Genomic DNA, 18,724 nt, shown 5'->3' with positions numbered 1-18,724 from the left:
CATTAGGCGGTCCCTTCTTGAAGCTAGTATATAATTTTTTATTTTATGTTTTGATTTTTGTTCCAAAAGCCACAAAAGCATTGAAAAAAATTTAACGAAAAGAAATAAATTAATCAAGAAGCTAAAATAACATTTAATGTAGTTGTAATTATGATTAAAAAATTAAAAGATACACATGTTTACTCAGGAGAAACACACATGAAACACATGTAAACTTCATTTCAAAGTTTCATTCAAAAGCTCACAAAAGCTCATGAAGAAGAAGATACCATTTGAACTTTAACGAACATTTTTTGCTTTCTAGCAAAATTCGTGACTTCCTTGTTTTTTCCCCAAATTTTTGAGCATAAAACGCATTTTTGGGACTTCTGGGGCACTTACGGGTGCTTTTGGGCCCCCGGGGAGCCCCTTTGTGCCGAAAATGGGGCTGGCAGAAATTTTGACGGTTGAAATTAAAAATTCGTAATTTTACGGTTGGGGATTTTACACGCACTTTTTTTCCCGGAAATTGATTTTTGTGACTTGGAATTTTTGATGCCAACAATTCAAAAACTTTTTCCTGGTCACAAAAAGCACAATTTTCCCGGAAAATTTAGCGGAAAACGCGAGAAAATTGCGAAAAACTGAATGTGTGAGGGAGACGAATAGCGGTAAAGTGCATTCGTCTCATTTTAACTTGAGCAAACAGTGCCAAAAAATAGCAGTGGTGCTTTTTGGAACTATATTTATGGCGCCGAATTCAAAAGTAGTCAAAAGTTGGAGTTTTTTTTCTGCGGGAAAATTGATTTTTCAGATTAAAGAATCGCTTTTTAATGCATTTTAATTGACGCCAAGTTTTGCAAGAAGTTAGAATACCCAAAAAAGCTCCGATATGGCATGAATTAATCAAAAATCATGAAAATTTAAGACAAAAGATTTCGCAATTATCGCATTATAAGGATAAAAATAAAATTCTTATCGCTATTTCCAGAATTCTGGGTAATTGGTATATACCTATATACGCTTTAATATAATTCAGAGAATATGGAGTGAAAGGAAATCGAAGAATTTCGTGTATAGCTTTTGAGAAAGTTGCGAAAGCATTGATTTTCTCGCGTAGGCTTATCTAATCCAGCACGCACAATAGTCAATTGATTAATTACAAAGGAGTCCTTCTCCCTGTAATTATATTCTTGGTAATTTTGACTACAATTATGAGGAGCTGTATAAATTGAGAAGCAATCCTCACAGGGATTCAGTTTGTCGCAAATATCGATTCCTAAAGGATCTAGTCAAGTGCTCAAGAGTGAGTTGAGTGCAGCTTAATTAAAAGTTCTTAGCTGGATTTTGTGAAGAAAGCACTCAATTAACCACAAAATAAAAATGAAAACCGTGGCAATTGTCTGCATTTTCCTCTTGTTGAGCCTTTGGGAGGCAGAAGGACAAACTTTCCAGTACTCTCGTGGCTGGAAGAATGGGAAAAGGAGTTTCGCGGTCGAGGATACGGCAAATAAAATTCGTGACGTGGACTACCAGCAGCTCGAGAATGAGCCAGATAATTTTTTAGTGCCACTGCGACACGCAACTGCTGCGGATACCAATGCAGCAGGAAGAAATGCTAATTTTCCCAAACATCCCCAGGATTTTGTAACATTCATTCTCAACAGGAAAGGATTTAATTATGCAGATGAATGAATTCCAAGCTCATATCGGCAAACTACATAAGTTTATTGTGCTATAGTGGTTTAAAGTTGAAAAAAAAAATGTTATAAAAGAAAAGTTAAAATTTCAAATATCAATTTCATGGATGTAAAAATCGCTTTCATTTTCCATTCATTATTAAAATAAAATTTTCCTGCACTAAATTATTACACTGAAAAATATTATCAGAAATTGTCTAAGATAAGGAAAAAATCTTTAATATTTTTGCATATTTCTGTTAAATCAATATTTTTATTCAAATAAAAAATTGAATGAGATTCATTTAAGAGTTTATTTTTATTAAACATTTTTCTTATGAGTTTTCTTATTCCTGGTGAGTTAAAACGTATAAAATTGAAGGAAAACCCATTTTCCTACAAAGATTTTCCCACAAAGCTAAAGAAATAAAATAAATTGTTAAACCTTCAATCTAGGCTTCACACAGATGTGATTCGATTAACGAATCTGAGTCTATTTATCATAACGGGGCTATCACACTTAAGCTCCAAGTGCTTGAGCATCATAACCTCTCTGTGAGTACGAGAGAGACAACAACGGTATTTTTTCTCGTTTTGTCACATGTAAAATCTTAAGCATCAAATGCTTAGAGCTTAGGTGTGATAACTCCCTAAGGGGTATATTTGGGTCTTCTTTTCTTACAATTTGTCAGTTATAAAATTCTTGGTATTCTGGGAAAAATCTTACAAGATTTTGACATTTTATTTCTTTCTCTAATCGAGTTTTTGAAGGAAATTACTTTTTCATTTCTCTTTAAACGACAATAGAACGAATTAAAATGTTCAACTGTCAAAATCTTAACTTTTTAATTAATCAAAAGAAAAGATTTTTATCAGAATCGATCCCAAAGTCTTTTGAAAAAATTTTTAATCTTTAACCTTTGGAATGCGGAGGCCTTGGTAGTTACGTAGAATGCGAAGGTGGGGTCGTTGAACGACCCCAAAAAGAAGGCCAATTTTCTCCCAAAGTATACAACCTGGAGTTGTCGGGTTAGTGCCTATAGATTCCTTATATAGTCCTCTTGCACCCTGCACCACAAATTCGCCGCCCTAAAATACTTAGAAGGAGATATTAGGGAAAAACATTTTTCATGGTGCTATGCAGGAAAAGAATGTCAAGAGAAAATGATCATGACATTTTTTCCTGACATTTTTTTGTCATTCCCTCTCACTCCCACTAATGTATTTCTGTATCTTTCGTCTTTCTCTGACGCATGCTTCCGACATTTTCATCATTCTTTTCTGTGCACTCAACATGTTTTTCATTTCGTATTATTTTCTCAGTATTTGGAGATATTTTTCCATGGAAAAGTGAAAATGGGCTTTCCTGAAGTGTTCTCAATGCCAGGAAAGCCGTGAACCGTGGAAATTTATGGTCATTTAGCGGCCAAATATGTGAAAATGCGCGAAGTGAAAAATCAAAACATTCTTTCCCTGACCAATTTTTACGGGATATTTTTCTGTATTTTCACGACACAAATCACTTCTTGCGGGCTTTTTGTACCTTCCTACAGGTCATCTGCAGAGGGAAGGTCTGCTTGGGGTCAGGGAAATGCTTTCTGGGTGGTGGAATCCCACCTGAACGCGGGAAAAACTTGTCCGGGAGTGAATGTTTTGCTGTCGAACTTCACTGTTTTCACTTATTTGGCCGATAAATACCCACGATTTTCCACTTTTCACATTTTCACAGGCACTTAGAACACTTCCACAAGTCGCTTTTCACTTTTCCCGAGCTAAAATATCACAATTTACAGAGAAAATTGCAGAAAACTAACAAATACGTTGACTTCACAAGAGCTGGAAAAAGAATGTCGCAGGGACATGTTTTTTTCTGTCATTCTTTTTCCAGCTCTTGTGAAGTCAACGTATTTGTTAGTTTTCTGCAATTTTCTCTGTAAATTGTGATATTTTAGCTCGGGAAAAGTGAAAAGCGACTTGTGGAAGTGTTCTAAGTGCCTGTGAAAATGTGAAAAGTGGAAAATCGTGGGTATTTATCGGCCAAATAAGTGAAAACAGTGAAGTTCGACAGCAAAACATTCACTCCCGGACAAAGTTTTTTCCGCGTTCAGGTGGGATTCCACCACCCAGAAAGCATTTCCCTGACCCCAAGCAGACCTTCCCTCTGCAGATGACCTGTAGGAAGGTACAAAAAGCCCGCAAGAAGTGATTTGTGTCGTGAAAATACAGAAAAATATCCCGTAAAAATTGGTCAGGGAAAGAATGTTTTGATTTTTCACTTCGCGCATTTTCACATATTTGGCCGCTAAATGACCATAAATTTCCACTTTTCACGGCTTTCCTGGCATTGAGAACACTTCAGGAAAGCCCATTTTCACTTTTCCATGGAAAAATATCTCCAAATACTGAGAAAATAATACGAAATGTAAAACATGTTGAGTGCACAGAAAAGAATGATGAAAATGTCGGAAGCATGCGTCAGAGAAAGACGAAAGATACAGAAATAAATGTATTAGTGGGAGTGAGAGGGAATGACAAAAAAATGTCAGGAAAAAATGTCATGATCATTTTTACTTGACATTCTTTTCCTGCATAGCACCATCAATCATTTTTCACAATTTCTTTTTGAGAAATTTGCCAAGAAACTGCAATTTTTTTTCCACTCTTCCCCACATTCCCCTAACTTCCCGCAAAGTGATAAATGGCAATATTTCTCGAATATTCTTTATTGTTTTGCACATTTACATGCTTCTAATTATGTTTTATATTGTTTATGCTCTAAAAAATTTTCCGCAGCATGACCGTTACACCAATTTTTGAATTCCCTTCTTCTACATTTTCCTTAATAACTTTTCTTGTGGTGGTCGGATTGAGCTGAAATTTTTACACAACCTCCTCAGATAACCAAAGAACTTATTTCCAAAAGATGGGAATGGTGTCTTATATATTTATGGAGATATAACACGAAATATAGCGCTGGGGTCGTTCAACGACCCCGCTCCGCATTCCAAGGGTTAAAAAAAAGTTCATTTAAAAGTCTTATAAAGAAATCTTAAAGCCTTTAAATTGCTTCTTGCAAAGAACAATGGTGGAGTTAAATTGAAGCTCTCCTGTGGTACGAAGAACCCCTTTTGTGAGAGATCTTTATTTAGTTTCCCATCTTTATGTGGTGTGTATCTGGAGAGAAGATACAAGAAAGAGATAAAGCAACGAAGAGTGGAGAGCTTGTGTGCCGGTTGGTTGATTTGATTGATTACACTGGTCAAAGATGTGGACAGCCAATCACTTTATCGGTTTACGATGGCTCTTCCTTTTGCTTGGCTTCAATTGTGAACCATTTTCTTTGATCTAACATTCAGTGTGGAGTTAATGCGGGGCGGCAAAAAGGACCCCGAAGAGATGGGGACCACCAGCTCTAATGTGAAAATCCCAATGAAAAATTCACATCCACCTTAAATGGGTCGAGTGGGGGTGGGAAATTTTTTTTAAAGTATTCATTAATCACGCTCATCTGCGGAATATTTTCCACCTTTTCCCGTGAGCACTACACTCAATGTAAAAGGGGGGAGGCAAAGTCAGAGGAGAAACAAACATTTTGATGAATTAACACCCGCTCGAAAGCAATTGGAGCACACACACAGTTTCTCGCCCCGCAGCACAAGTCGAAGGGTGAACTCTGTGGAATTTTATTTCAGTAAATCCAGAGCCATTTTGAGGTACCCATTGTGTTCTCTTATTGAATTAGAACCATTCCGTCGGGGTTGTTTGAATGCTCAGCAGACAAAACTGTGTGGGGGTGCTATGCTACACACCTTTATCATCACCCCACACACCGGGGTCTATCTTTGCTGCCTTGCACAGAGATGATACAAACAAACGTTTTGTGAGTAATGAAAACGTAGGGTAAATTCAGAAAAATTGAGATAATTTTCCGTCGGCTTGAATAATTGAAACTCCTCGTGTATATGTAGTCTCCTCCGTGGAGCAGTGTCAAGGGTGTTTGCTACTCATTTTTTTTTGCTCTCCATCCAAAGTACAATTATAATCCACCCCTAACCCCACGTAGAAAAAAAGTCCGTATAATAGAGAGAGAAAGAAAATATAAATGGAAAATCCTCATATTAAAATTGATTTACATCTCAGGTAATTTTTTCCGCTTTCCACCATCATGCAAAGTAAACAACTAATTCAATTTGACTTATTTTTTCATAATAAAATTAAAAATACGAGACACGATCCGTTTTTTTTTTTAACATCTCACAGGGGAAAATGAAGAATTGTGTGGGAGGAGTTGGGCCATTTTGGGTCTTGCAATTAATTTGACTTTGCAAGTAAAGAGTGAATTTGAGGAATTAGAAAAGCTGTGATTGTTCAACCCTCAAATAGAAAAACGTTTAGATTAATTTGCAAGCATTGCAGAGGGGTGACTTTGGGACACGGATATCACATTTCCGATGAAACACTTGTCGCAGTTAGTGGTGTCATTGAAAGTTATCTCGACATGAATTTATGTGAGAAAATATAAAATATCTAAAGAAATTAAATAGTTTATCTCAATGAAAGAACGAAACGCAATTTTTTGGGGAAATTATTTCTTTTAATTTTATTATTTTACGCTCAAAAAATTTGTTTTTGTTTAAAAAAATATGTTTCTCTAAAGTCTTTATAACTTATTTTATTAAATACTGTATCATACGCAAGATATCAGTTTTATCCAAAGACTTCCTTCAAATTATTATTATGTAGGGGAGGGCGGGGCTAATAAAGTCACTTAAGGGTTTAGAAAAAGCCTAAAATATCATATTTCCTAGCTAGATAGAACAAAATGATCTGAGAAAGAGTTGTATGGCAGTAAATTTCCTAAAGAAATGAGCTAAACATTTCGCTTTATCTATTTGGGAAATATGATATTTTGAGCTTTTTCTAAACCCTTAAGTGACTTTTTTAACCCCGCTCTCCCCTATGTTAAAAAATTTTGGGATTTAATTTAAGCTATTTAAACTTTAGTCAAGAAATAAACGAAGCGAAAAAGCGGATTTTTACCAATATCCGACATTTCGGATTATATAAGTCTATATAACATTTGAAAAAAAAAACATAAGATGAGAAAAACTCAAATTCTTCTTCACATAAATAATTAAAATATTTTTGAATAATTTCCATAGCAATTGTGTTTTAAATAAAAAGCTTTTTGTAAAGAATTTCCCTTATAGCAAATAAATTTCCTGATAAATTCTTTTTGTTCCGCCGTGACATGAACAAAGTGTTCACGAAAGAAAATTACAGCATTTTCCACTCTAGAAAAAACATACACCAGTTCACATAAATTAATTATAGCCCTCTGTGAGCAGTCATGGAACAACCACCTCGCGCGCACATATTGTGTTCATTTGGAATAGGGGTGCGAATTGTACAGCACCACGATGCCCTCCTATTGGGAGGTCCTCATAAAAGACCGTTTGTTCACATCACATATATCGCATTTGAATTCATAACAAGATAATCGGTCTCAAGGGACATGATTTCACTCATGAGAGTTGGGTAATTGCATTAAAACGCAATTACGTTCCAATCCAAGAGGATGCAATGCACGTGTAGTGCACTTGAGTTAGTTATCCTATTTCACTGGAGGAAAATGGGAAAATTGTATATCACTCAATCACTATTTCGACAATATTATTTTTCATGGGACGTACTACATACAGTTGATTTCTGGATAACTATCTAGGATTGCCTATTAATGGACAAAAAGGCGGAAAATATCACTGAAAGCATGAAAATTACTCTACATATTACATGCTACGCGTTATACGTATATAATATAACAACATCAATATCATTTATTAAAGCCTCAAAAATAGCAGCATTACATACCATACAAAACGAGCAAACTTACATCCCTTCAATCATAAAAGGATAATTGAATTATGTGGATATGAAAATTGTGTCTGCTTATTTTTCATTGTGCCACATATTGTTCTGTTGGCAGTTCTTTTTATGGGTGGGTGGGTGGTACTTCTAATGGAAACACCATATAATTTTCATTATGAAAATGCCAATCTTTGTTCTCACACACAAGCACAATCGCAGGCACGGGACCTCTCTTTGCGTACACACGACAAAAATTTCCCAAGAGATCTTTATTTAAATTGATTGACGACAGCGTGATGGACTTTTTCTTCATGCAAAACCAATAAATAGAAAATAAAGTGTTTGATTTCTATACCTTTTGAATCTACTTCCAATTAAATATTTATCCCTTCACCAGCTCACCCGGTCTGATTGAAAAGACCCAAAATCTGTTTTGTGTCTTCCACAGAATGGACCGTCAATTGCCTTAAGACACAGGGGATTGAAAATAAATGGATTGGTATGGTACTGTAGATGTGTTGGAGGAGTGTCTATGTTTATCTCCTCAAGATTAAGTAGTCAAGGCATCGAGTAAAGTCCCTTTGCTCCTTACAAATTCAGTAAGGGGTAATAGGGTAAGTATAGGGTACGAGGTTCCAATATGAATGTTTCTTGAATAAAGGGAAAAAATCTTTTTTTCTTTTCTATGCGGCAGCAACACCAAACAATCTCAATATGGAATTACCTTTGAGGCATTTTCTTAGTTGAAATTCAATAGACAATTAAGCATTAAAACATTTAACCAATTACATAGGAAACAAATTCAATGGACCCCTCTATTCCCATAATTAAGGATTTCATGAAGATTCTTCTCGATATGGTAAATATATTTTATTTACAAACTCTCCATGAATGGTGGGTGCACTAAAAGTTGCTTGACTATATCGTAGAAGAGCTGAAGCAATATGTTTGCAATATTGCGAAAATTGTTTAGTTGAAAATGCGATGCGATAAAATCTGCAGGAAGATGGGAGGGTGTGGTGTGTGATTGGTTGGTGTTGAAAATTACTTGCGAACTGCCGTATAAATTGTGAAGTTTCAATTTTATCGAATTCTGCACCATGTGAACGATATGTGCGGACGAAGCGGCCAATAAAACCCCATAAATTTTTGATGAGTTTGAAAATTTAATTGAGTTAAAATTGAGTGTGAAATCAAATGTCTAAAATAAAAGGGGTGCATTTTTAAATGGGTCCCCCTTCATTGATATGGGCAATATATAATTTTGCATTATTTATCATTCGAGGCGAGTCGTAATTTGGTGATGGTATTTATACTAAAAAACAATTTTACATAATCGGTTTTCGCAGTCTGTAATTACTTTTTTTTATTCAAAAAATAAAATACAATGATATCGTCTATGTGGATTTTTTTATATATATTTCTATTTTGCTATACATTTTTCCGTTTCCGTGGAGGAAGCACTAAATTACCTGGGTGAACCGGGTGAACGATATATATTCCTCAAAGAGCGATGAAGAACGAGAGACACAAAATTGCTGGTATGTAATGACATTCCTGACACAAAATAATAATAATTTCATAGGTCACGCTCGTCTTAACTTTAATGAGATCCAAACCAATTACATACTGGCTACACAACAACGATTGAATGAAAAGTAATCAAAAGGAACCTGCAATTATTTATAATATGGAAAAAAGCACAAAAACTGTCAAGATTGTCCAAGAATTGCTTCTAAACATGAAAATTATACACACAAATTGCAACAATAGTTTTTATATTATGTTTCTGTTGGAAAAATAAATGGCCAATTCAAGACAAACTTTATTCTTTCATCAATTGATTTATTTTTACTAAATTTTACAATATTTGATTATGAACTTGTAATACTTTTTTTTTACATATTTGTCATGGAAGAAAATTTCCTTCACTTTTACAAAGGAGAATTTCTACTTTTGGTTCTTTTACAAATTACTTTTTTTTTAACTCTATTTTTCTTTTTAATTGAAGTTCTATCGCTATATTTACAATTTAATAATAACTCATTGTTTTGGGGTATTTGAGTATGAAATTGTTAACGCATTTATGTCATTTTATTAGATAAAAAAAAGTATTTTTTTTGTTGATTTCTTAAACTTCTGAATAGAGGAAAAAATCATGAATAGTTTTTTTAATTCCTTTTTCCTTGAATTCTTGTATAATTTGTAAAGGAAAGTAATTTAAAAACTAAAAAACAATTTTTTTTAAGGAGTATGTAGGTATGCGTTTGTGATAAGTTTATGTTTAGTAGTTTCTCTTGTCTCTTTACTAAAGATAATATCGTTTTCTACAATAATAAAATCTTATTCTATGTAACACTATAGTGGCTTTCAGAAATACAATAAAAAAATCACAAACTAACTTTTAATTTAAAATTTAAACGTTTTCACTGACCATTTTATGTAATTTTTAAGGAAAAGATTGTCTGGGATCTCCTAAAGGCAGTATATTCAAGAAAATATTAAAAAAAAAAACTTTTAAAAATTGTTTTAAGACTTTGAATTAGTTACACTAGTAAGTTCTTATTCAAATATTGAATAATTAATCTAATAATTTTTTTTAAGGAAAATGAAAGCCACTGTTTAGCTATATATACAGTTAATTCACATTTTTTTTCACAATTTTGCATGAGATCATTCATTGTCTTTTCTTTACAAAGTATATTATTAATGTTAGCTGTACGATTCACTATTGATAGTTTGCACTAAACCACATTCCAGATTAATGTCTCACACTCTCATAGGCATCCTATCACGCACATGGGTTAGTTAGTTTAGCCCTCAAAATAAACGGCAAATTGGGCAATCTTTCAGCAACCTGCCGTATGGGGTTCAGCCCAGGGTTGCAAACCGTGCAGAGCTGCAAGAGGAGGGGCTGCTGATGCCGTCGGTGTTGTAGCATGAGGTGGAGCAGAACCCGCAGGTGCGAATCCTTTACTCAACGCTTCAGCCTGCAGCGACAGCATCAATCGATTGGCTGCCTGCCGCTCTGCTTCCCGCTCCTCTGCTGTTTGGCGTCTACAAAAGAGAAGCAACAAAATTCCAATTTACCTTTGGAGACTTTCCACAGAATGTAAGTATTCATTTCAATTTATGCGAGGCTGAGAAACCACAAAGTACCTCTCTTAAATCACACCGAAACACCCAAAGATGAATTTACTTTCACAAAAGACAACAACTATAAATTTCTCCCAATTTACCCGAATTATGATAGAACAGGGGTTAGATGTTTAATTACTGTACAAATTACTTGATATGTGAACAGATTGGTTTCATCGTATCAGTGTAAATATTTATGGGCTTGATATTGGATGAGTTGGCGCTAAATTTATGGTTTCATCGCATAACTCCTCGCCAAACAAAGGTACCTAACATACAACATATATCATCTCCCATATTGAGCTTATACTATGATTATGGAGGAGAAGAGTGAAATTTAATAATTCACACTTTTGCTAAATAAACAAGAGAGAATAAATCCAAGGGATGGACTTGCGCTTGAGCTCATAAAGTATTTATCAAAGTTAATTAGCGCGGCCGCAAATTTTCCGATGTCGGAACCAATTATGAAGTCGATTTGTATAATTTGGGGGCTCTCTTTGGATACCAAAGTCTATGCTACGTAACAACCTATATAGCATTATAGAAATTAATTATTTCGCTTCATTCGAAGCTGAATTATACTGAAAAGAACTCGAATTTTCTGAACACAGTCCCACCCATAATATTAAAAAAAAACTTCTCTACCAATGATGGAAAAATTACAATTTCTTTCTTCATTATATTGATTTAAAGATTAAACAATCAGAATGTTTTTATGGGGGGAAGCATAAGAAAAAATTGTATGTCATAAAAAGCATAATAAATTTCGCATATTGGGTACAAAAAACCGCATGTCTGCTCTGTTTAATTTTCACCTTACCAATAAATATTTCACTTCCCCTTTAATGAGAATGGGAAAATTTTATTACATCCATATTAATGATCACTTTTGGTAGCGATTGTGTACAAAATGAGTCGAGTAAAGAGGCTTGTTCGTGTAATGGCGCCTCTGAAATGGGTAATACTATTTGGTAAAAGGGGAGGTTCTTCACGGTAAAGTGCGCAAATGCAACAACCGCTTTTCATATTAAACCCAGTATAATATTTAGGACAATGAGTGTAATAACAATTATTAATAATGTGATTCACTTAAAATGTGAGCACGTGAATAGAAGGGTTAAGGCCCCATACCCAACATACCATGATAAAGTAATTTGACTTTCTTAGGTTGGGGTAACACATTCAAGGAAAAAGGGGTTTTCTTGTGATTCTTCAAGTTGAATAAAGGCTGAATTCCAGCAGTATTTTTTTTATTCTAGCATTAAGGGAAATAAATTTTAATGTAACTCAATATGCATGACTTTACCACGGCTTTTTTGTAGTAATTGCTCGTCTAAAATCTTTTACTCCCTAATGGCTTTCATGTGAACTCAAAAGAAAGGTCTTTTACAATGCTTCAACTTTGCCAAGGTATTGTTATTGAAAGTATATAATAAAGTTATTTTCATTAATACAATAAAGTTGTTTAAGATTTTCAAGAAAATAAAGCTTTAGGACTAATCCTAAAGTTCTAGAAATTTTCATTGGAAAGATGGACGAGTCAAACCAAGAAATCCTTCGTGGAGGGTTCAAAAATTAGTTCAAAAAAAGTTTAAAACAAATTTAACTTTTAAATAATTAATATGAAGGTTACACATTTATTTATTTTTTTACTTTTAACACATAATATCCGAAGTTTTTCATCGGCATGGTGGGGAAAGACAGTAGAAAATGAAGAAAGTAAGTTGTAAAAACCAGGCACTGAGAATACACCCTCTACCACTTTTCCTACTTAATAATTCACATCCCCAGGAATTGAGTGCTATTTCGATTGCCAGAATCATTTTGCCACAAAACGAGACTCGAAAAACATTTGCCTCTTCTACATTGTTGATGTAATCGAATACAAAACACAGTACATTTCCCTTCCCACCCCCTCCCGCCGCTGTATTATCCGTACAACCCCCACATACACACCGTATTATATATACCATCCAATCCAATCCGAAAAAGGGAAGCAGTGACTCTGAAGTGGTGTGTGATCTTAATCGAATCAAAAGAGTGACACGCATCGCAAAGCAGAATTACCCCATGCCATGAATGTGTGTTACGAGAATTAAGAAGTACACGACATTCAAGCCCAGTAACAAATTTACCACTCAATCGAAAGAACTTTCTCCCCATTTTATTGCATGGACACATAATGAAAAAATTACGCTTTCAAAATCTTTGTTATATCTCCATTTTTCGTTTAAATAATTTCAAACTGTATTGCAACATAGAGTTTTGCATAGAAAAAATATATAATATTAATTGAATGCATGTATATAGTTGTCAATAGTGTTTTTATTAGCCTCGATTCAATTGATTTTTTAATATTCATTTCATATTAGAACATGTTTTATATTGCTGTGACTTAATTTATATTAATCTATAAAGTATGGGTAAAAACTATAAAATGTTTCCTATTTCATAGAAATATGTAATTGTACATTATATTTATGTATATGACATAAAATATTAAATGCTTATCAAGTCTGTGAACTTTTTAAAAGCTCAAGCAGAAATTCTAATTATCTACATTCGAAAATATTAAACAACTGGTTGCTTTGGACTTGAATCTTAAGCTTGAATTTGTAAAAATAATTTTGTGGTTAATAAAATATAGAAAAACAACCCTTGACGGTATCCCAACATGTAGCCAAAAGCTTAGAAGAAATATTAAAATATTAAGGGTGCCGTTGACGAATTCAGAATAAAAAAATTAACAGGGACCATTTTTATATAAAAGCTGGCAATTTCATCCCTTTATAGCTATATAGAATGTTAAATTAACCAAATGCTCTCAAAAGATCCTTGAAAGTAAACCACATTTTCTTTCACAGCTTTCATGGGCTTTATTCTCCCTTCTTAATGTCACGATACTCCTCTATATTAAGCTTGTCTATATAAGTCAAGAGAAGACCTTTTAGTCCCCGTATGTTGAGTGTGTTAATTCTCTCTTGTGACTAATAAATGAGAAACAATTAAGTGATTAAATAAATTGATTTCGAAATTAAATCTTCTCCAACGCACAAGGAACTTTTAAGAAGAAAATATTTAAAAGATATGATTTCTGATGCAAAACATTGCATATAATCTCCCAAATTTTCTTTACAGCCATGGCGGATTGTTTATAAAATATTTATAAAAGTTTTTATTTTGCACCCCTAACATTTTCGTCATTTCAATGCTACTGTAGAATTTTTTGCATCATTCACCGTTTTTGTGGAGTGGTTCTCTGACTTTGACACTTTTAAATCGGTCCATAATGGCGGAATATAAATATTTGATGGTTTAAAACTTCATCCCCTTACGTACCTTATGCTGCTATACAGCAGCTATGCTAAATTTTTCATAAAGTCACGTGTCTTATATACCATACAGCAGCATTGAATATCTTAATATGTTGTGTAGAATATAAAGATGCTGGTTTTCATCTCAAATGTAACGATGTTGTTTTTCAGCTGCGCGAATGAAATGAACGCCCCCCGGAGACTGAATTTGAATGTGAATAATTTTCACTCTTGAATATGATCATTTTCATATTAGAGGGGTGTGCTCCCACTAATTCGCTAACAATTCAATTAGGACTGTGACACAGGTGTATGGAAATTGATACAATGGTCGCTTTTTCAACAACTATATGTTGGAAACAACACCGTACCCCCCTATTTTGCAGCAAATACTGTCATCAAGTCTTTAGAGAGATCCTCCCCGCGCACAGAGGTATTGATGAAAATTTTAGAGAACAAATTGAACATTGGTGTAACCCCACTTTGGGAGAATGTAGTTAATTTAACGTAAATTCAACTCACCTCCACTTTGTTCGTCTATTTTGGAACCATGTTTTAACTTGCGCATCAGTCATCTTCAACCCTCGTGCTAATGCTGCTCTCTCTGCAGATGCCAGGTACTTTTGTTTGTGAAATCGCTTCTCCAGTTCAGCTACCTACAAAATTATCGTTATCGTGGTAATCAATTAATTTTATGATAAATACCCTCTTTCTTTTTATTAATTTAATTTTCATTTTTGTAACTTTATTTTGAAGAATTGGGTTTAATTATAAAATCTCTTTAAAATATAAAATGAAATAAAAATTTCATTTTAGTACAGGTAATTTAGGATCTAAACCCATCTAAACTATAGTAAACAATTTTACGTTTACGAATAATTTAAATTTTTGCAAAGAATTATTTCAAAATTGTTTAGAAAGGCTAATTCTTAACCAAATTTTTTGAAATTTCTTTCTTTAACCATTTGGTTTTTACTAAAATAAAGAAAAATTAACAATAAAAATTTCCTAACTGTAATACTCAAAAAAAAAGTTATATTCTATTCTCTAAGAATTCCTTCAATTTATAATTTTCTAAATGAATCGATTGTAATGAAAAAACAAAATAATTTTCATGGCTCGTTATATATAATTTGGGAATATTATTTTGATAAAATCATAATAATTCTATATTCCAATTTACCTGTATTCGTGTAAATGAAGTTCGAGGTTTTTTTCGTTTTGGAGGAGTTCGGTTCTGATAGGGGTGACCGATACGCCGAGCAATTGGAAAGGCTGCTGGAAATATAAAAAATACATCCATTATAAATATTAAAAGTTTTAATGAAAAATTTAAGTTTCAAGGCAGAATCAATTGAGCTAATATTTTTTTCTAGTGAGAAAGCAAAAATTTTCCTAATATAATGCTACACTTTCAATGACTTTTCATAAATTCTGTAAAATCTATTGAGGTATATTAATAAATTATGGTGCAATAAATATGAGCTCCAATTTCGATGGAATATATGATATTATTTTCAAGGCGCAAAAAGTAATATTTGATAACCATAAAAGCTCTTGATCTTCATCGTAAATCCTAAAGAAGAGAAAATCAATAAACAAATTCCCGAGAATATGATAACCACCCCACACGTGGATTCCAAAAACGATGGGACTGTGAAAAAATCCCATAGCATCGCTTTACATTGATTCACGCATGTAAACCCCATCGTAGATATCTTTTCAGGGTGGTTAAGTGGTTGAGGCAAAAAAAAAAAGAACATCATGGCTTAGGGGGTAGTACCTCCTCAACTTGCTTTCCAATCCATTTTATGAAAAGCACGGCGTTTGTCGAAAATAATATAAAGCATAATTTAATATGCTATTCGCAACACTTTCGCCCCTGGAATCGGGGGAAGTGAACGCATGGGAAGACTTTTTTTTACGATGGTGGGGCATTTATGAATAAATCAATAAGCAATAATGTCTAAAAGGATTCAAGGAGGGAGCTTTTATTTCCCCACTTATATCTCTCAAATAATCTCGATGGCTTTATATTCATAAGTAGGTAGGTAATATTATACATATCGTGGTATCTTCTTTGAATATTTCAATATGCTGTCACGTACATATACTATGTATAAATGTGGCTAAAATTGACTAAAAAGCATTTTCTATAGATTCGCATTATATTTTCGCTCCTGTTTTCAATTTGTATTCTCTTTTTTAGTTTGTGCATAAATTAAAAATCCTGAAAGTCAATCATAACGCGTCCAGTTATTAGAGTTGGTATACCACAACGCGGATGGGTCAGTCTATGCGTTGTAATTTAATTTGTGAGTAATATTAGTAGGCAAAGTCGATTTTTTGTAAAATTTACCAATTTGACAGTATAAAATGCTTATATCTTAAGTTCTGTTAGACCTACAGAAATTTCTTGACTAGTTCTGGAAAGGTATTGAAATAAGCTATAATCTACATATATTTCGATACATTTCAAGGTCACCTCCAGAACACAAAATGGCGGATTTATGTTCTACCAAAACAGTTTTTTGCACTTTTCGTCCTGAAAGAATGATTCTAGAGGTTTCTGATGTTCTAGAAAGTTGTAGAGTTTTGCAAAACCTTTAATTTGATACTAAGTTGAGTCAAATCGGACAAGCGGTTCAAGAGATATGGCTCTTAGAACTTTTCAAATTCAAGAATTTTTCAAATGACTATATCTTCTAAACGGCGACATAGAATTTTTTCATTTTCGGACTGATGAAAGATATTGAGTCATGCTACAACATATCAAAATTTAAAGGAAAACGATAACAGATGTTGGGAGATATTGCCCCTTAAAGTTAGGCAATTTTTGTTTTTGATTTTAGCGCCTCTTGCGGATGTTTTTGAAACTTGAAATGTTCTAGAGAGTTGTAGGGCTTCTCAATACCTTTCATTTGATACCAAGATGGTCAAAATCGATCAAGCCGTTCTCGAGTTATATCGAAAAAACACTTTTTGCTTTAGACCGCCATATTTGCTAAACCGCTTGACCGATTTTCAAGTATGAATTGTTGATGAAAACATCTCACTAAGCTCTACAACATACTAAAATTTCAGATCTCTAGCTGTAAGGGAAGTGGTTGACGGTGGTTCAAAATGGCGGACGGCGGCCATCTTGGATTTTGAAAATGCGAAAAAATGAAATTTTACACCCACATTTCTATAGAAAACTTCAAACCCGAAGTCTTTATCTGTTACCGTTCTCGAGCTATAATGCAAAATGTGGAGTCCTGCCCGGCAGGCCGGCCGGCCGGCAGGCCGGCAGGCCGGCAGGCCGGCCGGATCAAAAATTTTCCACCACCATTTTCGTAATGTGGGATGTCTAAAACGTGCTCATACCAAGTTTGAGCCCGATCTAATAGGGTCGGTTTTTCCGACGATTACAATACTTGGTATGCCACGATTGTGGTATACCAACTAATAGTTTCAATGGATGGTGGACATGGAAAAAGTTTTATTAACTTACAGCAACAAATTATGTTAATTATCCAATTAAAATACCTCTAATGCACATCGTACACAAGTCAATGATAACAATTTTATGTTTTGTCTTTGAATATTTTATTTTTGTTCAATTCAACCGGCGTGGAGAAGCTCCGTCGCGACTCTTTTTTTTATCAGAAAACTTTACTTTTATGCCGTCTCTGAATTGTAATGAACTTCGTTATACAAATTGGACAAAAAAGTGGATATCCAGCGAAGAAAAGAGTCGGTACGTCTCCAGCGCGCGAGGGGAGATAACACCCAGCCAGAAACACGTTTTTATACTTACGGATTATGGTGATTAAGTCACCCAATCCATACATCTCTTGTACATACATATAGCATGGAACGGACCGACCACTGCGGAAAGGCCACAAATACCCCAACTGGCGACTATGTTATGTGAAATTGTTTGTTTTTTTCAATGGGATGTTTTTTGTGCGCGTTGCATGTTTGATCCTAATCGACATAAAATTGGTATCAGTTTAAGTTGCAAAGCGTTGAAAACAGTAGCTGATTGCCCATAATATGTGAGTGTGTCTTCTACACAATTCTTCTGGCGGCAAGGTCTCCTACATATATGTATGTAGGTAATATGGCCTGGTGAAGGAGGAGACGCTGAAAGCGCGCCGGATGTGTAGAATTAAAGAAGACATGAGCACCGACAACGAGGAGAGAAGATCTCTCGGTGGTGACTCCAGCAGACGATGAGGGTCATGATGACAAAAATGATACACATAAAAAGTCTTTGTTTATTTTGAAAATTAAACCAAACAACACGTATACACACATATTAAGGGAACAGGCAAAAGACGGATATACCTTTGACATGAAAATTTCACAGACCAATTTACTAAAGGTGAATAATTGCACTTTCGGGACACCGAACTACACCATGCAATTATGGGGCCATGTAGGTGGTCGGTGCTAATCAGAGTGGCCAAAAGGAAGTCAGGTTCCGCCGACAAGAGGATGTCTCCTCGTAATTCCTATTTCCACTCTCTTTTGATCATCATCACACACACACGACGAATATCTGGGCATTCATTTTAATCGTGAAGATTTCGAAGCACTCTTTTATGTTTTGCGAACAAGCACCATTGTTAAAATTTTATAGCAAAGAAATTATGTCATAAAAACACATATAAGAAGTAGAATGAAGTATAACATTTAGAAGTCAATTAATAATTAAGATAGGTAGATACAGGTTCATCTTATTGTCTCATATTAAAA

The 18,724-nt window shown here is 34.2% G+C and overlaps 2 protein-coding genes across 5 annotated transcripts in view; both read right to left on the bottom strand.

The window, feature by feature from the left end:
* LOC129790048 (solute carrier family 35 member B1 homolog) overlaps window positions 1–18,724 on the bottom strand; it is a 766,332-nt gene that overhangs the window by 419,974 nt on the left and 327,634 nt on the right. The window lies entirely within an intron of this gene.
* The window catches only part of LOC129790119 (T-cell leukemia homeobox protein 3), a 442,143-nt gene that overhangs the window by 419,974 nt on the left and 3,445 nt on the right, over window positions 1–18,724 (bottom strand). The window contains exons 3-5 of one of the 3 annotated variants that reach the window (XR_008750531.1): window positions 15,165–15,259; window positions 14,504–14,637; window positions 9,503–10,583 (exon numbers count right to left, since the gene is read on the bottom strand). Coding sequence is in view for 2 of the 3 variants with exons in the window: in XM_055827384.1 (XP_055683359.1) it covers window positions 10,376–10,583; window positions 14,504–14,637; window positions 15,165–15,259 (437 nt within the window). In the remaining variant the exon portion in view is untranslated. Of the gene's footprint in view, window positions 1–9,449; window positions 10,584–14,503; window positions 14,638–15,164; window positions 15,260–18,724 lie in introns of those variants that run through there. The other 2 variants (XM_055827384.1, XM_055827398.1) reach the window with 2 other exon arrangements.

Source organism: Lutzomyia longipalpis, chromosome 1, assembly GCF_024334085.1.
Source record: "Lutzomyia longipalpis isolate SR_M1_2022 chromosome 1, ASM2433408v1".
In the NCBI taxonomy this organism is placed as follows: Eukaryota; Metazoa; Arthropoda; class Insecta; order Diptera; family Psychodidae; genus Lutzomyia; species Lutzomyia longipalpis.
Note: the sequence above shows the minus strand (reverse complement) of the source record. Positions and strands in the feature narration are given on the sequence as shown.